At 31.3% G+C, this 24,319-nt stretch overlaps 3 protein-coding genes across 11 annotated transcripts in view; all 3 read left to right on the top strand.

Annotated features, from left to right (window-relative positions):
- LOC145311644 (UDP-N-acetylglucosamine transporter-like) overlaps window positions 1-24,319 on the top strand; it is a 384,555-nt gene that overhangs the window by 52,462 nt on the left and 307,774 nt on the right. The window lies entirely within an intron of this gene.
- The window catches only part of LOC145311638 (uncharacterized), a 368,391-nt gene that overhangs the window by 52,450 nt on the left and 291,622 nt on the right, over window positions 1-24,319 (top strand). The window lies entirely within an intron of this gene.
- On the top strand, window positions 1,947-22,341 carry dlp (glypican dally-like). The gene is made up of 7 exons (XM_080150559.1): window positions 1,947-2,357; window positions 5,017-5,175; window positions 8,077-8,311; window positions 11,413-11,735; window positions 15,690-15,820; window positions 19,112-19,619; window positions 19,729-22,341. The coding sequence occupies exons 1-7, from the start codon at window positions 2,189-2,191 to the stop codon at window positions 20,154-20,156; spliced, it is 1,953 nt and encodes a 650-aa protein (XP_080006685.1). The 5' UTR covers window positions 1,947-2,188; the 3' UTR covers window positions 20,157-22,341.

Below are 24,319 nucleotides of genomic sequence, written 5' to 3'. Positions count from 1 at the left end.
AATGGCCTTTTCGCCCACTCATATGTATTTCTAGAGGTATATTATTAAGTTTACTTGTCATTAATTTGAAAAGCTTTTGATTGCCGTATTAACCATCCCATTCAAGGAGTCAGCTAGGAATTGATCTAAAACCTCAACTCAACCAATAAACATATAAAAATGAACTTGATGTAAATGGGGTATTCCTATCCAGTTTTTTGTTGTTATTCATTCCTAAACAAAAAACTGGATAGGAATGTCATTCTCATTTAAACAAAAACTCATTTTTATGCTAAAATGTGGTTTACTTTTGGTTTTTAATTTTCATTTATTTCTCCGAAGTAGTCATTTTTTCCCTGAGGTAATTATGCTTTCTTTTAATAAAAATTCTAAAATCTCCCAAAAATTTTTAAATCTTCAAAAAATATTTTCTCAGATTTTCATATAAATATGACTGTCTAGACATGGGAACTTCAGTCGTGCTAGGCCTGTGGTGCAGAACTGAGATTCTGTTCACCGGTTGCCATGTGCGAGGCTTGTGGTGCAGAACTGAGATTCTGTTCACCAGTTGCCATGTGCAAGGCTTGTGGTGCAGAACTGAGATTCTGTTCACCGGTTGCCATGTGCGAGGCTTGTGGTGCAGAACTGAGATTCTGTTCACCGGTTGCCATGCTTGGGGAAATAAAATGACTACCTTGGGGATAGAAATGATACAAGGAAAAAAAATGATACCACAGGGAAAAAAATGACTACCTTGGGGAAATAAATGACTACCTCAGGGAAATAAATGATGCTGTGAGTATTGGTGCAAAAAATATGATGTAACAAAAAAAATTAGCCAATGAGAGGCTGTTATTGACCAATGGTAAAATTTATAGTGGACTCTCATTGGCTAATTTTTTTTGTTACGTCATATTTTTTGCACCAATACTCACAGCATCAAATAAATGACTACCTCGGGGAGAAAAAAGAATATTTACATCTACTATTTAAGGGGTCCTTTATGTGAGAATGTGGATTTATTCACTCCATGAAAATTTCAGCTGTCTATCTTGAATAGGAGCCGAGAAAATAATGTTTCCCCCATAGCGTTACGAACGGACTGATAAAGTGAATTACAGAGGAAACCCATCATGCAAGTTATATCAATCTTCTATTAAATTGAGAACAAAGTCAGTTCCAGAAGTAAGCTAGGTGTTGAGGGACAGTCAATTTGCATCTATTTTATTTAGAAGTAATAATAAGTTAGGTTGAGGCATTGACGAAAAAATTCACTTCTCTGGATATCCAAGTAATTTAAATGTTTATGGCTTTTGAACAATTAAATCCTGCGTAAGTTCAAATTAGTAGGAAATCTCCACTTTTTGCAATTTATAACATTATAAGTGGCCGATAGATTGCAGTTCAATCTACAATCATAAAAATATTATAAAGTTTTATTTTAGAGACATCTATTGAGCGTTTAGAGCATAATTCATTTATGTGTCATCTTCCCTTTTTTCTTTCTCTCCATTAATACTTAATCCTCTTTACATTACCGCCAGATTCTGCTTCCCCTTTAGTGCCCAGACCCAATTTCTAAATGTTTTTAATCCCTTTCAGGCCCCTTTCCCTTGCTTTATTGAAAGAATGCCTTATTCATTTCACTTCCCATTGTCTTTGGGTTTCAAATGTCACCCCTTTTTTGCTTTCGAAGTCTCAGCCACTCTCCGCTCATTTTTCATCAAAGCCGGTGTGTGTGTGGGTCTGAGTGATCGTGGGTGTTGGCGTGAGTGTGACAAGAGTGCTTGTGCGTGTCTGTGGATCTGTGTGCGGAAACACTCAAATTATTTCTGACCGCGTCTCAAATATCGTCGGACCGTGTCGCTATGACACCCTCGAGAAAATGACACCAACTTCCCTATTATTTCTATTTTGCACCAGGGGGATAAAAAAAAGGGGCGGGGGTTCCTTTTCACCGCAACTTTTGTCCGTCAGTTTATTGGCTTTCGCCATCCATTAATGTTATCGGAGTCTCTGAAATTTTAAAGATTACTAATAGGTGAAATTATATCATAAGCTAAAATGCTTAATTAAGTTAAATGAATAATAAAACAAAGTTATAAACCTAATTTCAAAGTAAAGTGACTCAAATTCTACCAAAAAAATCTTTGTTATGACACCAAAAACCTGTTTTTGTGTCAGCTGATTGGTAAAACCAGCAGTAAACATGAAGATTTCAGTGCAGAGGGTTTGTGGCCCTACTCTGCTGTATTTTTATCTAATTTTTCTAACAAATAATGTTGTAAGTAGTGGCGAAATCGCCTGCCATGCAATTAGATATATTTTTCATAATAAGAATTTGGATGTATCTGAAGTGCCTACCTCACCAAGACAAGGTAATAACCAATTTTTGTTATAACCAATTCAATATTTTAACTCAAACTTAAATTTCATAATTTTCAACAGCTGTAATAGTATTGCATCCAAAAATTGGTAAAATGTTAAATTTTATCAATTACCAGATCTGTATTTAAATATTCTTTTATTGGGGGAAAAGTTTGAGATAAAATAAATGAAATTGCAATTTTTGGAGCAATAATGAAGTTCTATTTTGATTTAATAATCATATTAAAACAAAATTGTTTGTTTTTACACATTTAAAATCTATCAAGTCAAGTGGAGGTATTTGTTTATTGGAAATTTTTAGTGTTATTTTTATAATATCAAGGCGATGGAACAATAAAAATATACGTTTTTAGAAACTAACTTTATAAATTTCAAACTAAAATTAATAAGTAAAGAAGATATTTAAGCTACAATGAAATTATTAAGATAGTGTTGTTGTTGTCATTAGTTTCCTCAACTTTGTTTAATGTTGAATTGGATATCACACAAATAAAGCAAGATAATTTCATGTCAGCTATAATTACTATTGAAAAATGGACAAATCATCTATTTAACGTCAGGATAATGCATACATAGCTAAGAGGAAATTAAGTTACATTGTTGAAACTTTATCATAATATACAAATATTTCCCTCAACCCTTTCTTCTACTAGCAGAAATATTGACAGCTTTAGGCGCGATGCAAAATATGTCAACTCTTATAACCACAGGATTACAGGGATAGGACTATCTAAGATTTATTAATTCTGGTAAGTCTACCCTTTCTTTGCCTAAAAACACTGCACTGAAGGATAGTTTTTACAATAGATTTTTACTTAAACTTTAAAGAAAACAATTCTATCCGAAGAAAAATGAAAAAGAATTAAGAACTACATATATTTCTTAATGCCTCACACCCCTACTCCTGTATAAGTCTTGCTTTGTTAAAAACAATATTTATACAATAATATTTGTTCTTAATCATAGAAAATTTATTTTTATTAAAAATACAATATATTGGAGTAATATTCATCTAGTTATTAAAAAAAATAAATTCAAAATTCAAATCTATAGAAATATCTTTTGTAACGAAGATATAATTACACACATTCATGTACAGTATATAAAAATGTTAAAATATCTAAATTTGACTGAAATCAAACGATTACATATTCAAACATCAAAGTCAAAAGAAGAAATTTGAAAAATTCAATGAAATTTCCCCAAATTTTCAAGAAAGTTAAAAATTATATTGTAAAAAATAATTTTGACAAATGTTAATTTATGTCGACATACTTGATTATTCAAAATAACCATTTCTGATTGCAACTAGAAACCTGAATCTACAAAATGTTGAATGTTGTAAGTCAATGACTGGCTACAGTCAGGCAGAAGAAAAATGTATTCACTCACATTCTTTTATGCAACATTTGGGCATAAAAAGAAACGGATGATTATTCCAAAAAATCTCTTAAACATTTACTCTATTTTGCCGTTAGTCATAATGTTATCATTATAATATCGTTATTCGGAAAATATATGTTTATTCGAGAAATTAAATTAAGACATTTTTATTTTTTATCTGTCTATAATTTCCTTTTTTGCTTTTAGCTTGTTTCTGAGTAAAAAACTTGTTATTCCTTGTTTCAGTGAATATATATCCACTATCATTTATAACTTGATAATCAATAAATATCATTATTCACGGTTATCATACATGTAAAAAGAATTATGCCATAATCACACTAAATACCAAATAGCCAAAATAGTTTCCATTTTTCTCTCAGTGTCGGTTTTTAAACTAAAGAAAAATAAAGTAAGGTTTTTTTTGTCTGTAGCTTCAGATTTTGATTACTACTGAACCGATTGAGTTCTCCATTTTAGAAAAGCTGTATTTTAAGCTGTTTGTAGGCTAATTTATTTATAGATTTTGATTTTAGTATGGTTTTAGACTATTTTCATGTCTTTTCCTTCGATAGAGAGCTACTAGAGGCTAGGAGCGCAGCCGCTAGTAAAATGAAAAAGGAACTGTTTTAAAATTTCATGTAATGTTTTTTTTAATTTACTAGGACGATTTTATTCTGATAATATCACTTATATTATTTAAATTCTTTTTAAAAATATATTTAAAGACTATCATAAATGCTAGATTGGAATTTATTTAGGCATGACCAATTTCTTTCAATGACGGGTTTCTTTTTTTTATATCAAAACTTCTCTATAATTTAAAATTTTCAAATCTCTATTAGCCATGTCAAACCATCATTTTCTTTGCTGTTATGGAAATAAGGTTTTCTTGTGAAGTTTCCCTTGATATATGAGCATCTACTCTATAATTAACTTTCTCCACCTGTGTGTTATCTTATCAATTTATTTTACATTCATGTGCTTCGCTACCTATTGATTTGTCATCCTTGTTTTATAAAAATATAATCCATAATACCCATAGCTTAACATTTTTATATCGAAAGAAATTTTCCTTTATGCTTAATTTTAAAAATTTTTAAAATTAAAAAGATTTTTATTTAATATTTTTATCCTATTATCTATGCATCAATATTTTTGTATGTGTAATACCTCTATAATTGTTAGGTTATTTTACTCTCTCTCATATATTTTTTGTATTCGTGTTTTACAAGACTTTAGTTGCCTAACTGTGTAATATTTCAGGAATCCACTTACAAATATGTCCCCGAGGTGAGACCTGCTGTACAAGAGAGATGGAGACAAAGCTGTGGACTGTGTCCAGGGAGACATACACCAACACCATGGCCAACAGCGCCAAGCATATTATCAAGCTTTTCCAAAATAAATCTAAGATGTTTGATGGTAAGTGTCAATTTTTCACTTTTTTGATGGAATCATTTTGAGAAAACAGTCGATCCAAAAAAGCATTTATATTTTCTAAGATTTGATGATTTATATTTTTTTAATCAGGGCTTAACTTAACTTTTTGCAATTTTATGGTGTTTAATATGAAAAATATTTCTTTTTCTATATAACTGGCATATTGATGAAGACAAAATAATTTTCTTTGGGTGCAATGTCCCTGTCCTTTCTTCATAATCCTTAAATCCAATAAAAAATGAAAAAAGGCATGGAATTAAATCCTTGAAAACTTTTTTTGTCGTTTTTTAGAATTCCTTCTTCGTCTGACTAAACTGCTTTTAGCAGACAAACAAAAGCTGCTATTTTTTCTATGAGCCACAAAAATTCTTTTACTAAAGATAAAAATTTGAATGAACAAAATATTTAGGCACAATCTTTTGATAGCTAGTAGATGCACATGCCACCTCCCCCTTAGCCTTGGCGGGCAAATTTAGGCGATTTTAGTAAGGTTGCTCTCCGAATAAACTGTTTTATGCGACTAAGTCAAAAAACCTGATTAGAGAAATCTTATGGTGTGTGTGTGGGGGGGAGGGGAGGGTCAACAACCAACGACCAAAGGGATATTGCTAAAACACTTTTTTCTTCTGTGTTCACAGTAAAGAATTATGTTTAGATTATTATCTTTACAACTCATTACTGAGACCTATGTATGTGCTTATGATCAGGGAAAAATATTCTAATAAACTTAAAAAGTAAACTACACTGGCAATATTAAAAATTTACTTCTACCAATGATTCCTGTGTTGAATAAATAAAAGCAAAATAAAACTTTGTAGGTATGTGTTTCTGTGGTTTTTTGATAATATTTTTCCCCATTCTCAGCATGAGTAAAGAACTTATAAACTGAAAGTCAAACATAAATTTGGTGGAAGGTGTTCAGGGGAGCAAAGGTTGGGCCGTGTTAAGCTTTGGTGCTGATATTATAAAGGGTGAGCAAAAAAAATGCGTACCTTTTTAAAATTGAAATTGCGCGGCTTGTGTTAATAGTAGAAAAATGTTATGCATATCGTTAGAACCGCTATGAAGTCTATTTTAAGGAAATATAAAAACGATTCCTGTGCTACGCATAGTTTAGGAGCTACGTGTTAAAATGTCCCAACTGACTTAAAACTTGACTTGCGAGTAAATTTTGGGACATTTTACCATCTGGCTTCTAAACTATGCGTAGCACAGGAACCGTTCTTATATTTTTAAAAAATACAGTTCATAGCGGTTCTAACGGTATGCGTACCATTTTTCTACTATTAACACAAGCTGCGCAATTTGAAATTTAAAAATGTAGGCATCTCTTTTTGCAAAATATCTTCTCTAATTTTTAGTTATATTTTAAAATTTACTCGCAAGTCAAGTTTTACATCAGTTGAGACATTTTAACACGTAGCTTCCCAACTATACGTAGCATAGGAATCGTTCTGATATTTCCTAAAAATAGAGTTCAAAGCGGTTTTAACGATATGCATAACATTTTTCTACTATTAACACAAGCCGCGCAATTTCAATTTTAAAAAGGTACGCATTTTTTTTGCTCACCCTTTATATACTCAAGACTAATAATTCAATATAGGTTTCTTGGTATGAATGCATTATCTTATCGACTTAATTATTGCATATTGTATATTGTTAACTTTGTATTCTATATCATTTTTATCTCTTAGCCTCTTTTATTTAATGAATAGAAAATACACTATTGAAATTATAAGTCAATAGATACTTCAAAGTTTAATATGAGTGGTGTTATTTTCTTATTTTATCTTTATCTAACCAACTATTGTGTAATTGCTCATAAACACATATATTTTTCATTTTTTATTGTTCTTTACTTCTTTTTTATGGGTATAAAAACATATTACCTAGGTTAACTTTTAGCTCTTAAAAACAGGGATAAAAACTTATTTAGATAAAAAATTATAAGCATTTTGTACAGAGCACATTTAAAGAGTTACTGCGCATTTAAAACTTATAAATATAAAATTTGCGATAAAAAATACATAAATTTTGGGAAAATATTGATTAGACTGTGACAGCTATGTCAATCCTGAATTTGACTTCAATGTTTTTGGGAAACCAATGGAAAATAAATCAATAATAATCCCAAAGGAGAAGTGGTTCATATCGTTCAATTAATAAAGACCCCTTTCCCCCCTCCCCCTAAAAAAAATAATAAATGGAAGGGAGATATTTATTTTGCTTCAATTTACCTATCTCCGAATCCTACTTTTTTTTATAAAGGACAAAAATCCAATATGCATGCTTTCAAAAGAACAAAATCGTAAGTCTCCCAAAAAATCTTTTTAAAAATGGATTCTTTTCTTTTTTAAAATTTTATTTTACTTGTATTAATGTCCAGTTTTGGGCCATAGTAAATAAATTTTACCTGTCCTGAGCAAGGGAAAAGTGAGTTGTGGGATGTTCTGCTAATGTTTAAAATTTTTTTTGAAAACGGCAGACAGACAAACATTTAAGTAAAACAATTTTTTTTTGTATTGAAAAAAATAGTTATGCACTTTTTTAAATAAAAAAAATATTTCTGTAATTAGCACAGCAATAACATTTTTTTGTTATTCTGAGGAAACACAATAAAGGGTCCCTTGTCAACATATCACTCCATGCTTTTAGCAAAATAAATTCCCAACATTTTCTAGACATTTTCTCAAGTGATAACATGTATTTTTACTTTTTATTTTAGTTTTGTGGTTCATAAGGATCAATATAAATTTTTGTGCAGCAAAGCTACTCTATGAATAGATATATAAGTCAGTCTGTCACTAAGGTAACTAAAGCGCAATCTCACTTCATTTCCCTAAAATGGATGACATTCCCTGATTTTTACAATTTTTTCAGAATTTTTCACAAGCCTATTGACGAACTCGAAGCGAGAATTTCACCTGATGTTCAAGAAGACCTACGGCATCCTGTACGAGAGAAACTCAGACGTGTTCACAGATTTCTTCAAGGAGCTTGAGAACTATTATGAGAATGGAAACGTGGATTTAGAGGAGGCACTGAAAAGATTTTTCACCCATTTGTATCAGAGGATGTTTACTGTGCTAAACTCTCAATATACTTTTGATAACAAGTAAGTTTCCCAAGTTTAATTGTTAAAGAATAATTGTCCCTACTGTAGTCTAAGCATAACACTAACAGCAAGTAAATTAAGAACATATTAGCTGAAAAATAAGATACTCATACGGCTAAATTAAACCCTCGTTAACGCTTTTTTAAAAGCTAAGCAAAAATTCTTTTTTTGCATTTGACGTAAATACTTCTTATCTACGTCTTCTAGATATTACTAGGGCATGTGAAAACATATTTTTCCAGCTAAATTTGTGTAACAATCTGTCAAATGTTTCTAAATATTTGTGTTGAATAGTTAAACATTGTTTTAAAGCTAAAAATTGGATAAAAACGAAGTAACAAATGATTTCAAAATAATAATTTAAATAATCTTAAGAAAATGTAAAGAAAGTTTGGTAATGACTGCAAAGTTTAACCAATATATTACATTGGTATACCCCTATAAGATATAAAAAAGGTGTAATAATAAAAATATAGAAGAAATTAAGATAATCCAACTCTTTATGTAGAATAAATTGTTAATATTGTAAGAAATATGCAAATTTAATGGGATGAAAAAGTGGTGTTTAAGTTCATTGTTCATCGTGTATCACCAAATCACTTGGGACTAAAGAAGGTTTAATTTTACTGTAATGCATAGGATAAGAGAACCAAAGGACCAGCCTAAATTGTGAGCAACGAAATGTAACTCTAAGGACACATCTGACATTAGCAAACACACACACACACTCTTGCACATTTACACACTTTCAACTAAATTCCTTCATTCTAAAATAATTCAGAATTAAATCCCCCCCCACTCCACAATAAAAAATGATTTTATTAAAAAACTTTAAAAGGAGATAATCTTGTTTACTTTAAATTCATTTAGGGAGGGGGATGATGGGGGGGGGGGGGAAGTGAAGAGGGTCTATTTTAAAACAATTAAAGCTCTAACCAAAGTCATATATAACATATATTTCCATATCTTTCCTTACCATTCAATTCTAAATATTACTTTAGAACAAATTTGAAAATATAATGTTTCAATCATGGATAGATGGATAGGTCAATATAGGAGAGCTAACCATTTACCCGTTTTCTATCTTTAATATAATAATTACGAGTAAAGATTAACCTATATATATTTATTCCAAGATACCTGTCACCGGTTTTGACGTATTGAAATAAAATATCAAATGTTATATTTGATTTTTCAACAAAAAAAGTTAAAATTTCGAGCAAAAAGTGAAATAAAACATTGATCTAAAATTGAATAGGACAATCAAATGAATGTTATTTTCATTTCTTTAAAATATGTCAACTAAGATTGAAATGTTAAGCCTTGGAACAGAGAAATATATTGTTAAAAATATATAGTCGGAAAAGATCCAGTTATTTCTTTTTAGAACTAAAGTTTTTCGTATTCCTTTATATTTAATGTTTGTTACTCCAAAAGGCTCCTCAACATATGTTACTTTGACACCAAAATGTCCCTCTTCCCTTAATAACCTGTTGATAAAAATACAGTTGTCAATCAAAATAATTTTTTGTTGAAAATTGCGTGTTTGTTGAAGATAAGAATTTGTGGCACTTAAGTACAGGGACGTGAGTTCTGAGAAAAAAGAATAATAATAATGATATTAATAAGTAATAATGAATTAAATGGAATGTAGAACGTATAAAGAACGACTAGGAGCCTTTATCGACTATTTTCTTTCTTATTATGTCAATACTACTGATGTCCTTTGTTGACAAAATATAAACACAACAATTTAGCTGGGATATCAATATTTTGTATAAAACTCAGCCTTATATGATGTGACCTCAATAAAACACTGATAAGTTATTATTTTCAACAATTTACTTTAATCTTGTGTAAATATATACTATGCATAATATTTATCACAAAGGACGGTCACATAAATTATTAAAATTTATATTTTGATCAGCATTAAAGATATCATTTACAGTAATCACAAAATATAGCACAGGCTAGCAAAATGGATGAAGTATCTTTATGAAATATATGAGTACTCAATTGAGTCCAGGTATGAAAACCTAAACTTTGTTTAAAAACTGTATAATAAAGGATTATAAAACTCTCAAGCACCTGACTTATTGTAATTATTATCTCAAAAATTATTAATATAAAAGATAAGCCTATTTGCAGTACTGTAATATTTACCATAAATAAGGCAATAAAAACGCCTTTTCATAATAAATAATAAAATCTAAAAGTCAACAAAAGTTTGCCTTTATTGCCCTTCACAAAAGTTAACAACAATGACAGTTTTGAGGCGAACTTTATATATTTTTATATCCCATGATATTAAAAGTTTTTGAAGCAAAAAGTCAAATACTAATAATTTCAAAGCTAAAGACATTATACGAAGAAAATTATTTTCTCTTTAACTTTTCAAACTATCGAAAATAAAAATTCCTTTAAAAAAATCTATACAATCATATTGACAATTTCGGTTTACGCTTGTCTTTTGCTTATAAAAAAATCTTTAGTCCTAAAATAATATTTTTTTAATGAAATAAATAGCCTTTACAAATACAATAAATCATTTATTTTCGTTATAGACAATAATAAAAACTTTCCTAAATTACTTTTTAAAGTTATCAGACTTATCTAAAGTAATTATTTATCAAAATTGAAATCACAGTAAAATTACTGTTCTGGAAACGTTTGTGTTATGGTAAGTTAGAGAATGTCTATATAACCGCCTAATATATATTTTTTGGCTTGAATAAAAGGGGTAAACTATGATTAATGAAAAGTTAGGAATTTTTTCATCAACTTAGAGCATGACAATAAAGTAGGAGGAAGGATCAACCATTAAAGGAACTGTAACATATTTGTTTATGATAGCCTTAAACCTGCCTATTAGTCTTTTGTTGTGGTTAGTTATGGTTACATGTTTGTAACCAAGATTAATATGTCTATGGAACTAAATCATACCAAGTAAAAGTAAGATTATTTGTTAATATGTCAAAAAGTTGTATGTTTTTTTTCATGGGTAACCCATGTTTTTTTTTAAGAGTTAAGAGTTTTTAAGGGTTAATTATTATTATAGTCATTATTAGAAGTATCAATTTTGATAATCTATTTTTAAGGTATCTTCAATGTGTAAGTGAGAACATGCAGAAGCTGCAGCCTTTCGGCGACGTACCAAAAAAGCTCACCCTCCAACTTCGCCGCAGCTTTGTCGCCACACGCACATTTGCGCAAGCCCTGCTAGAGGGCAAAAAGATCCTGACGCGGGTGCTCAAGATTTCTCCCAGCGACAAGTGCGTGGACGCGCTGACCCGCATGACCAGCTGCCCCAGCTGTCAGGGGCTGCCGGCCATCAGGCCCTGTACAAATTATTGTCTGAATGTTATGAAAGGATGCCTGGCGTATCATACGGAACTTTCTGATACTTGGGACAATTATATAGGTAAGTAGTCTTTTTATCTAAAACAAACGACAGTTTTTTCTTAAGTGGCGTATCAATGGTAAAGTATAAGAGTAAAAAAACACTTAGATAGTTTATTATTGATTGACCATTACAGACATGCTCTAGTTGTATATGTAGTATCTGTACATAGAATGAGTAATGTAAATATTATTAATAGCATTCATTGGAAGGTGACTAATTTATTGGGATTGTAAATTAACTTTCTTTTGTGTGAATGTACTTGCGCATATTTTCATCTATAAAATGTGTTTTATAATTCGCCAAAAGACACTCTAGATAATCAAATATATACAAGTGCAAGGCAAAAGATTTGAAAAAGAAACAGTCTGTGCTGTAGTAATAATTTTCATTTTAAAATTTACGTTTTGCGGAATGATTGGGCTTCGCAATGAAAATGTCTCCCAAGAATAAAACTTTTATATTAAGATTTATAGTAAATAAATACGTCTTTGTAACTTAAACCAAACAAAGTGTCACATTGGCTGAATTTATTCGAACAATGAGAGTTAGAGTTCTATAAAATATTATTTTTCTACAGACGTTCGCTATAAGTTTATAACTATGGTACATCCGTCTGTACGCTTCGCCCCTAGCCTCTAGGGGCTTTGCCCCAAGAGGTGATAAAAAATTAATATTTATTGTTTTTAGTGAGAGAATGTAGCTATTCTTTCATTCAAAATAAATGCTAGAATAAAAAATAATAAAGGGCAGCCTGCGGCAGCCTGTAGCAGAGCAAAATAAAAAATAACGGGGGGGATTTTTTTGTTTTTGGTGGGTTAGGGGTGTCCCACCCCCCAAGAAAATAGCTTAAAACCACCACAGGACCAATAGGTATATACCCTCAAGAGTAGAATCCGATCGGTTCAGTGGTTACCGAGATCTTAAGCTTCAGACGGACGGACGGACAGACAGACAGACATCGTACTACTTTGTATTATTGATTGTACTTTTGTTGTCTAGATTATGCTGTTTTTACTGCGATAATTAATATGATAGCTCTAATATTAACAACTCGAATGACATTAGTTAAGAAAAAGGAAATAGTGTAATCAAACAGTTCTGTACAAGGAGTTTATTATGAAAGTAAGAAATCGGGGAGGTGACGTTAAACCAATCACTCATAGCTATATTGGTCTCTATTTTTATATGTTTCGAAATATTGCCCCCTCCCCCTAATCCAGTTAAGATTTGAGAAAAAGTTATATTTGGAAAGATTTTTTAATCTCTATTAACCTAAACCTCCTTATGTTTTGACCTTTAGATAATGATAATAGCAAAGTTTATACAAGCTGAAACAATTTGCTTTGATATTTGATCCTAATTTTCCTGTCCGACACTCTGGATTCATTTTAGCAATTCGGTGCAAAATTAAAATTAAGTTATTCAGGGGAATTAGCAAAAAAATGTAAGTAGTGGTGTAGCTGCCAATGTAAAAAATACTTCAGCATGACACAAAGTTAGATCAACTCAAATCTACTATGGAGGCTGAGGAAATTTTTGTTCATCCAAACGATCAGCCAGGAGGAAATAATCTTAGTTAGAATAGCTGCGCTACCTAAATATATCTATTTCTGTGTTTTATTAATATGATGAAGTAGCATAAATCTTTCTTTTGTATTTCTATTCAAAATTTATCCTCCCAAAAGAAAAGTATTTCCCACGAATAATTTTATTAAGGATAGAATTTTAAAAATAAAGGCAAATTTAACAAAAATTATATAAATGAACAACACTTAATAAAATCATTTTAAAGTATGGTACAATATAATTGATAAATTATTTTAAAAATGCCTAGAAATGATAGCTTTTAAATAAGCGTTACATACCCGAGTTATAAAGTGATTGCTTAACTAAAAAATATTGTCATTGTCTCTTATATTCTTGTGATATATGCAGAGATAAGAGAATTTAGTTTTATAAAGAAATAAAAGAAATGATTATTTCTATTCAATTTTTAAATTTATTTATTTCCTTAAGTAAATAGATAAAAATATATAGAAAGCTGCTATATATCTGGGTACAACTGTTATGTTTAGTGACTTTATGAGTGATTTTATGAAAATGCCAGCTAAAAATTTACGTACTAGGTACATACTTATTAACTGTCAATTTAAGAAAACAATATATTTTGCCTCTCTTATACATAGTACAAGTGTATGTCCACCAATTAGAAACAAAAAATAAAAAGATTTATTCAAAATGTTTCTGATTTTAAAAACTTTTCGTTTATGTCATAAAATTTCACTCACCGAAAAAGTATTTGAGTTATCTATTCAATGAATTCAACATTTTATAACCCTGGCCAATTTTATCTTCAAGTTTTGGTAACAAGGGACCATTTTATCAGGCATTGTTACCAATAAATCCCCCCTCTAACTATTTTCTCCCCCTAAGTCTCCTTTCTTTTCTAAATTTAAACCTTTTTATCAATTTAATTTAAAATAAAGGCGTGTGACAACAAACAGGGTTTTAAAATATATTATTTTTTTCTTCGGAAATAGAAAAAAAATCTTTTATTGTACTTAAAAACAATTGTAAACTTTTATAATACTATTTTTATGGAGGGGGGCTGTTTGCCCCTGTTATTCATATATTCAGCATTTATAGGCAAAACAGTTCCAAAAACTTGTTCAAAGTAATATAACAAGCTAGATAAATAATATATTTAACTGTGACTTGAAGGTTTTAATTTTTATAAGAACTAGCCCAAGATAAGCCCATTCTCTATTACTCTTTATCAGCTCTTAAGTATATTCTTTTAAACTCTTTAAAAACTAAATTCAGCAAATTAAACAAATCAAAGTATTAAGCTTTGATAAGAACAGTGAAGAAAACATTTACAAAATGTAAAAATTAAAATTATTTTGAAGTATAGCAAACTTAAACTACATTGTGAGAACGAAAGTCCAGAATTTTATTGTTTTATTTCAACACTTATCTCAGAATTAGTGACGATTGTTCTAAAAATAAGTTTTAAAAAAACAAGGATGACAACATCCATAAAAGCGAAGCACTGAAACGGTAGGACAAACGAACATTAACACTTGTATAGTATCTGAACTGAAAAATCGGAACATAAATGTACAAATGTCGAATCAAAATTGTAAGTAAATTTGTTGAAAAACTGCTTAAAAACAGGATAATGTTTATGAACATACTTACATTTTGGACTTGATTATAGAGTTGCTTCGCTTATAATATTGTTCTTTGTTGTCCCAGGAATCAATATACCAAAAATCAGATCAAACGGATAAATAGAACACTTGAAAATTTGGTGTTAAAAAAGTAAAAAATCAACATGTTTAAAATGGACGTACGGACATTTTGGTAATGATTATAGAGTTGCTATGCTTTCTAAATCGTACCCAACTACTACAGGAATCATGATGCAAAGTTTGAAATCGATAGGACAATTCTAACATGCCTAAATTAACGAATAAAAGCTATCTATCTCGGACGGACGGACGTACGGACGGACGGACGGACGTACGGACGGACGGACGGACCGACCCTAATTATAGAAAAGCTTCGCTTTTAAAAATGTTAGAACTTCTAAAGATTGCTAAAAATATGAAAAAAAAACTCTAATGCGCTACTTGTGTTCATAAAGGAAACATGTTTATATGCTGACTGCACAAAAGTTTTCTATAATATTGGATAATTCTGTTTTATAAATAATTCTAGATAATGCGAGTCCGTGTGTCTGTCCTTATCTAAACTCTCTGCCTAATTTACAAGCCTTCAATTTTAAGAATACTTTATTTATGGATTTAAGCAAATTGAATACATACAAAAACCTGATATAAAATCGTTAAATTGGTATGAAAGTTGACAACAGGATTTCCCTAATTCATACCCCTTTATTGCTGTGCTACTTTTCTTTTAAATTAAGCCAATACCTAATTTATTTTTAAAAATTTTTTAAATTTTTAGATAGTCTGATATCTGTTGGAGAGAGGTTGGTTGGACCATTTAACATTGAAGCTGTCGTAGAACCAATAGACATCAAAATCTCGGATGCTATTATGAATTTCCAAGAATCTGGCTTTGAAGTCACTCAAAAGGTATACTTTTTTATCTATTTAATTTCTTTTTTTTTACTCATTCTAACCCTTTACATACGAAGTAAACTAAACTAAAACAGGAACGGTAATTCTATTACAATTTAATCTATTACAAAATTTAACTTCGGATCAATATACTCTAGATTTTTGTGAAAATAAATGGGCTTCAGAGGGTTATCCTAATTGCTACTCCATTGTTTCCCCTTCCACCCTTAAACTGGACCCTTTTTCTGTTGATATCCATACTTAAAACTCTTGCTAATGATAGCATTCTAAAGCACCATCAAAATACCATCCCCCATTTTTTTTGGCCGACCATTGCTTCAGTTTTTTTTAGGAATTTGAAACTCTAAAATTAGTGACTATAATCTTTTATTCTGGGCAAGATTAACGTTCTTTTTTTTTGTTGTAGCGAACCTATTTAATAATTGTGGTCGGGCCGTCTGTAGTTTCTTAAAAATTTCTTTTTAACTGTTATACCTTTGTATATATTATCTTTTTAAATTTTTAATAGTTCATATTAGCATTGATACATTTGACAGAAATTTTATTATTAACTTATCATCTACTCCACGTATGGTCCCTCAGATGTCAAAACTTTATTTTAGTGTTTGGCCAAAATGACTTAGCAATTGTATCTGTAAGTACGTCTAATAACACCCTATGCTATTTTTAAAATCCTAGAAAATTTTTTTTGCAAGAAAATTGCATAAATTCGCAACCTTTTTTAGAACCACTACATAACTCGAGTTTTAAAACTTTTTATATAAAATCCTTTTTACAAAAAATATCAATAATTACTTAAAATTAAACCTGAAAGAAAAAAAATCTCATTACACGTGTTAATTTGCATGTTTTAGGTCTTTTTTTGAGGAAAGTATAACTTCCACATTTTTGACAATAATTATATTTTTTAACATTTCAAAGTAAAATATAATAAAACTTAAACGATTTTTCTTGTATTATCAGTTGAAAATTTCATCAAACATGCAATTTAAGTGATGAAAATTTAATAAAATCATTTTTTGAATGTTTAGAATTACCAATTTTCTACATTTAAAACAAAATGTTAACAAAATTTAAAAACATTCTAATATAAAACTTTAAAAATCAATAACATTTTATAAAATGATGTTTTAAAAAATAAATCATTAAAAGGTATTAAAATGCATTTTAAGTTGCTTAAAATTAAAACGAGAATATCTTTTTACACTTTATTCTTTGTAATAGAGATTAATCGTCATTTGCTGAAAATGAAACATTTAATAAACTAATTGAATCTTTTTGTGACCATATTTAGAATTTTTAATTTTTACACTAAGGTGTTTTTTAATAAAAATCTTTGTTAATTTCTGTTTTACGACAAAAAAAGAAAGGGACTTTTTTACTATTTCTAGGTTATCTTATGCAATTTAAACTATATAATATGAAATAAATTTTAATTGTCTTTCTTTTGAGCCACAAAACACTGTAAAATGTAACATATATGCAAAAATAACAATTTTTTTAATGAATATTATAATATCCTTACATGACATTGCGTCAGAGCTTATTCTTTAGATCATATGTTCATGAAAAGTAGCCATAACTTGGAGGGTTGCGCTATTTATTAGAATATTAAATAAACTTGAATGGTAAAAATATTAGCATATCCTTTGTTAATTCAAATGCTTTAGGTATATTGTTCGGAAAGTTAGTTAAAAAAGAGAGAATTTGCTGTGTATACTGTTGAAAGACTTTCAAAAATGTGAATTACAAAGCAATCCTAAAAGATCAGGCCGTAGGCGAGTCTTAGTCGATTGGGGGGGTGGGGGGGGGGGGGGGGGTGGGGGTGGTTAATGATCACCTTTTCCAACCAATATTCAATCAACTTCTATTTAACACTTATCAGTCGGTCGCCTGCCCCCCTATTATCTCAGCTCCTATTTGATCAGAGCTCAAAAATTTTGTGCATGTCCCCTGTTTCATAATGAATTTCCGACTATAAGTGAATCAGATTTTCGTTATTAGTATACGAGGTAAAAAAAAAGAACATTTTAAAAAAATTATTTAAATAAAACCCAACGTGTATTGGCAGTACAAACATCTTAATGCTAGCAGACATATGTTTATCAACATTTGCAGAAAGCTATTTCCACAAGAAAAATTATTCAGGTTTCTACCTCACAATTTTAAATATTTCTTTTTGATAAAATGTTTGACATATATCGTATAATCATTTACCAAAAAAAATATTTTGATAATTTAGATTTCAGAGAAGATTAATCCTTTCAAAAAACTAAGACGACATTTTACATCTTCTGTCATGACATTTTAGAAAAAAATATAAAAAAAACAAAATTTAGTATGAAAACTATTTTCATCGATTTTTCTGAAGGTATTATCGTATTCTGTGGCTTTGTTATTATCATTTACTTATATTGAAAGTGCCAAACATTGTACCCTAACTTATTCATTTAATAAAAAATCAACCGTGACTCGGCAAGGTCTTCTGTACAACAGAATATCACAACTATAAATACAATTCTTTATTGATACTGTAGCAAGACAGGCGTGGATATATATGTTCTCCCTTGCTATGGATGTTGTTATCCTTGTTCTCTTTGTTTTATACTCCAAGTAAAAAATATATTTATCTTGTTTTTTACTTGCATCTGAAGAAATTTTTTCTGGGTTATGCTATCACTTTCACAGAATGTAAAAGATTATCAAATCTTCAGAAACACAACTTACCATTTTCCTTACTCTCATTCATAAATCTTTTTATTATTCATTATGTACATAGTTTTTTTTTTACAAATATGTTGTTTTTGGTTATGACTTTGTGTGGAAGCGATTGAAACCCATTTTCTGAAGCCTCTAATTAAGTTTGTCTGAGTACACGAATCTATAGGAGAGATATATTATCTCTTAAAAAGGAAATTTCTTAAATGTCTATTCTTTATATTTTGGGAATTGTTATTTTTTATGACTTTTGGACTTTAACTCAAATTATGATCTTTTTTGTTCCATTCTGCCATTTATTTTTCATAATACTTAACTAAATCCCAGATTATTGAGGAAAAAGAAAAAACCGTCAGACATGAATTATGTGTGTGTATCGAGTACACAATCTACATAAGTAAATAGTAAATAAAGCTTTAACCTAAAAAGAAGCATGTTAATATAGATATCTTGATAAAAAGACAGATGCATAACTAAATACTAGTTAATCTATGTAGTTTAATGTGTAGTTTATGTTTTCATTTAATCTTTTTCCTTCTAAATTCAAAATTATATTTTCTGTTTTAGGTATTCGAAGATTGCGGCAGACCGCGGCTTGGCCGTCGTCAGGCAATCAGCAACAATGCCTTCAGCTATAACCGTCTATCCGCAGCCGCAGGCAGCGCCCCCCAAATGCCGCCAGCTGAAATTATGGCTGATGCTGCTATTCATTCAAATGTCGCGTCTGGCAGCCGCATGAGTTTGGATACGCTTGTGAATGATATAATGACTAATGTGAAGGGTACCAAGGGGTATTGGATTCGTCTGCCTTACATCCTCTGTCAAAACCCTGAAGTCGGATCTGGAAAGGAGAGCGTGGAGCAAAATTGCTGGAACGGCCGCGAACGCGGCACCTACACCCAGCGGCTGATGGCTGATGGTCTAGCTGCACAAGATCAGAATCCTGAAGTAACGGTAGACAGCAGCATAGCGGATACTAATATTAATGAGCAGATATTCGCGCTGCGGCTGGTCATTAATAAACTTGAGTCCGCGTACAATGGTCATACAGTCAAGTGGCCTCATTATGAAGCAAGTAAGTCAATTTTTTTCAAATTATTAGTTTAATAAAAGATTTTTTTTATGCAAGGAAAGAAAAATATGAGGATTTGTTTTTAAAAATTTAATTGACTTTTTTTCTTCAGAATATCCCAACGACTCTGGTTACGAGGGAAGCGGCGATTGCTATGACGACGAGGATTGTGAAGTTGAGGGATCTGGCGCCGCCCAAGGGTCCGGAGACGGACCTTGGGATGACGATCTTGAGTCCTGGGACCAGCGGGAGGGCAGCGGTAGTCGTCCAGAGGGCAGCCAAGCGCCCGGCAATCAAGAGCCAGAATCAAAATGGCCGCCATGGGTTACTGACAAAACGCGCGGTGGCTCCGCCGGCGATAACAACAACGGTAGCAGTGATGATATTGAAATTGATGATTCTGTAACGTCGCACGACGGACAGAGCACGCCGCAACGCGGCGAGGCTTCCTCCGCCCATAGCCTTATGTTGTCAACACGGACTTTATTACACTACGCGTTACCAGTGCTCATATGCTGGCTAGGAGGCTGCTTCATTTAAACATACATTATTTATTCATCCTTTCATAGCAAGCAAATCAAAATATTGGATTATCATAATCAATCATCAAAGCTTAAAATCTCTAATTAAGTCACAAAAGAGAATTTTGATATTTTATGAAATCCATCAAAATGCCCAAACTTACTAACTTAGCTGTGATCTAATAAATTGTCATAATTAAAATCATTACTAGGTGTTTATAATAATTAATAGAGAGAAGCTGCTCTATTAAAAATACACTAATTCTTGAAAATTCTTGCGAAAAAGGTGATCAGAAATATTATAAAGGACGCATTTTGGCGCTAGTTTTAATGTGATACAAATAAAGCAATAATCCTGTACGATTTATCATACAAAAACAATGACATGAATAATTTTAAAGATGTGATGCTCTAATACAATTACCTTTTGTCCAATAAGGGGAAATTTTTTATATGAAAAAGTAAAAATTCATATTAGTGAAAGTAATACCATTTTATGTCTTTTTTACTATTTTTTCTAAAGAATAATTCTCTGTTTGGCTGGTTGTTGTTAAGTAAGATTTTGAAAAGAACTGCCTGTCAATAAAATTGTGATGTTATTTTTTAAAATTGGATCTCTATCGCAATTTTCAATACAAGCAATTTTTATTTTTTTTCAGAATTTTGTCATGTTCAAGCTCTAGTCTTATATTTTTTATCATTAATTATTTAGTAATTATTATTTTTAATAAACAAAAATCTTTTTAAAAAGTAGAGAAAATCTATAAGAGAGGTGTTACTCGTTTATTCATTCAGTCTAGTTTTTAGATCTTTCCATTAAGGGTCTAAATAATTACTTTCAGAATACCTTCTTTGGATTTTATACTTTTTTTATTCCTTAGATCAGAGCTTTTTCCAATATTAATTTTTTAGCTCTTTAACAAGTCCCGACTGTTAACTTTTAAAATGTTACCAAAGATTAGACTTAAGTTTTATGTTAAAATATCAACCCATTTTATCAAATAATTTTAATAATTTATAATTTTCAAATAGTTTCCGCTAAAAATGCCTAAAAATCCTGCCATCCCTAAAATATAGAAATAGATAATTATGAAATGATTAAAGAAAATTATCATAAAATGGCTGTGTAGTTTTATTTATATTTATGAAGGGATATTTTATCTAAAGAAAAATAGTCATGCCTCCATCTTTTCGCCATGTCAAAATAGTAGTTTCTTATAAATATTGTATTATTTCCTCACAAATAACAGGCGAACAAATAATTCATATTGTTTCAAGGGCTTCTATTTTGAACGTTTAGAAAAGGTAGACGCTATTTAGTTGTTCTTTATATGACACATCCCTCACTTTTATATTATAGATATATGTATTTGTATGTAAGCAATATTGGAATATTCAATAAGTTTTGGACAATTTTATTTTCATTCATCGCTCCAAAGAAAAGTACAGGCTTTTTGAAGAAAAAATTGAAAAGACAGAACATATAAAGATTATAATACAACGTTAAATAAACAAGAATAATCAAATGTAAGGTTTTTTATTATTGAAATTAAAAATAGCTATACTTAATTATAGATTTTTTGCCTTTATCGTTTTTTTACCAATGCAATGATTGTCTGTGCCCCAATAGATGAACACAAATGTTGCAATTTTTCGGGGAAAGGGGTAGTTTTGGGACAATAAGAAACTTTTTAAAAAATAATCTGTTAAAAAAATGTTATTTTTCTAGATATTTATCTTTATCCATGGGTCTATTTCCATTTCTAAAATCTATAAATCAAAATTAATGATTTCTTTATTTTGCGGAGACAGTAATAAGATTTATGAAAGATAATTTCTTAAGATGCCCGTAAGAAAAATTAGATCTCGTAAACGGCTGTGCCAATGGTTTCACAATTTTTATGAAAGTTTAGAATTTGTCCAGGGCAGGGTTTAGGCTATTTGGCATAGGTAGGGCAGATTTATTTCTATAAAAAGTTCAATTGTTTGTTTTCAGAATGAATATTCTTTCCCTGATAATATTGCGACACATCATATCAATTATAAAACTTGGTTTTACCTTTTTACATTATAGTTTTGGAGCAAAATTTGTAGTTTTTAAAACTGATTAATTTTCAAAATTGATAATATTAGTAATATTGATTGTTATAGAATGTTTATATTATAATCGTTTTTGTTGAAAATCAATAAAAAATGGAAATTTACTTATTTTCTTAGTGGCGAAGCTACACTATAATTCTAAATGACCATATGTCTGTCCGTTTAAACATATTTGGAGAACCGTGATTTTTTCGGCTCCTTTACACGATAAACGGCTGTTTTTCAATAATATTCCTTTACCCAATTTAATAATCTAGTTTTTAATTTATGATTTGTTGGTAATGATATGGCGTATTTCTGTAAGATTTGGTTGCCATTTTAGATAGATGATGGTGAAATATGGAATAAGAGTGTAACGAATTATGAAATAATTTTACCAAGTTAGCCGCATGAAGTTCAAGGAAAAAAAATTTTTTTGCAAGTGTCTCAAAAATGGGGGGGTGGCGGTTGAACCCCCCCCCCGCAGGGGGGCGGCCGGAGGCCGATTTTGAAAAGGAAAATTGCTATGGATTCTTGAATGCCGTACGGAGGTGGGACAATTGGAATTTCAAAAATCGGAGCAAAAACGCGCGCGCAGCGCGCGTGCAAAGTTGAAAATTGCGGAAAAAAAGTCTCCATTTCACGTTTCGTTCAAATTATCCTCTCGTTTTTTGACCGTTAATAACGCGCAGGTTTTTCAAGTTACATTAATTTCCTTTGAAACCCTGAAAATATGGCCCGATGGGGTCGCGAAAAATCATGACCCAACATTTTCCCCCAAATGGCGGAAAAGTTAGAGCATGTCAAAAATTTTTTTACCAGGCCTGCCGTATTAGCCCCTGTGGGCCTCCCAGAGGGGCTAGGAAAAATCCAAAGGTACCTATGGAACCACAATGGCCGGCTCTAACTATCATTTAGTGTTGCTGGAGGCAATTGCCGGCCGCCTTCCGGCCTTAAATTGGCGGCAAAGTTAGCGCACCCAAAAAGTGGCCATTTTTTGACGTGTTTTTCGCGCGTAGCGCGGCGTGTGTTTGTGGCGCAGCCACGTGTATTCCAACTTTTTTGTAGTCCATCCCAAGCCGGTTCAGGGGATGTGCGGCCGAAGGCGGTCGGCCCGGCCGTTTGGCCGGCAGCGGCCGTCAAAGGTCGCGAAAATCGTCAAAATTCGCTGTTTTTGCGGATTTTCGGCGGGCTGGTGCGGCTAGGCCGGTCGGCCGACCGACTTGGGACACATATCCCTGGATTCTATGGGCCATGGGCCTTCATTGCTATTTTGCACAATTTTTTTCCCCCAATTACCCTGGCCGGGACGGCCGTCCAAAGTGGCCTGGGTCAAAATCGGCCGAAAACCGTCAAAAAACACCGTTTTCGGCCGTACTTTGACGGCCGGCCACGGCCGAACCGGCAGGCCGACAGGCCTGACCGGCACATCCGTGAAACCGGCTGGCAATGCCGGTTTAGGGGATGTAAAAAAAATTTACCCCCCCTAATGTAATTTTTTTCGGCCACAGCCCCTCAAAGTGAGGTGGGGTTCCAAGAAATTGTAAATTTCTTCAATGATTATTACTTTGTAAATATATTCCTGTTTTCTTGATTCCAATGATTATTACTTTGTAAATACATTCATGTTTTCTTCATTGTAATGATTATTACTTTGTAAATATTTTCAGGTTTTACTAAGCTTAGACCCCAGTTTTGCACTGGTACAGGCTGACGCCTTGGGTTCTTGACTAGGTCAATGCTGATGTCTAGGCGTTTTAACTGTTTGTTTCCCAATCTGTGGCATTTTTTATCTCTTTCTTTGACGCTTGTCCCATTCGCTGACGCTTGCCCCACGCGGTCCCATAGCATATTTCACCGTGGTGGTCCCAATCGAAAGGGACCGCGTCAGCCTGTTCTAGACGGATAATTAGTTTGGTTTTGATTATTAAGTAGCAAAGCTATATGAAATTATGCAGCTATGTCTGGACGTACGGCAAAGTGAGTTTTACTTTCTTTATTGTTCAGGTGATGTATTGAACAATATTTTGGCTAACTTTTGGTACATTTGGGTTTAAAATATAGATTAAACTATTTATAAGAAAGGTCGTAAAAACGGTTTAA

This window comes from Acartia tonsa, chromosome 2, assembly GCF_053477335.1.
Source record: "Acartia tonsa isolate MP-2025a chromosome 2, ASM5347733v1, whole genome shotgun sequence".
NCBI classification, from domain to species: domain Eukaryota; kingdom Metazoa; phylum Arthropoda; class Copepoda; order Calanoida; family Acartiidae; genus Acartia; species Acartia tonsa.
The sequence above is the reverse complement of the archived record's forward strand: the minus strand, read 5'-3'. Positions and strand labels throughout refer to the sequence as shown.

Coding starts and splice junctions, on each gene's coding strand:
- dlp (XM_080150559.1), top strand. CDS start 2,189: ATGAAGATTTCAGTGCAGAGGGTTTGTGGCCCTACTCTGCTGTATTTT. Junction 11,736..15,689: donor TACTTGGGACAATTATATAG/GTAAGTAGTCTT, acceptor TTAAATTTTTAG/ATAGTCTGATATCTGTTGGA. Junction 19,620..19,728: donor GTGGCCTCATTATGAAGCAA/GTAAGTCAATTT, acceptor TTTTTTCTTCAG/AATATCCCAACGACTCTGGT.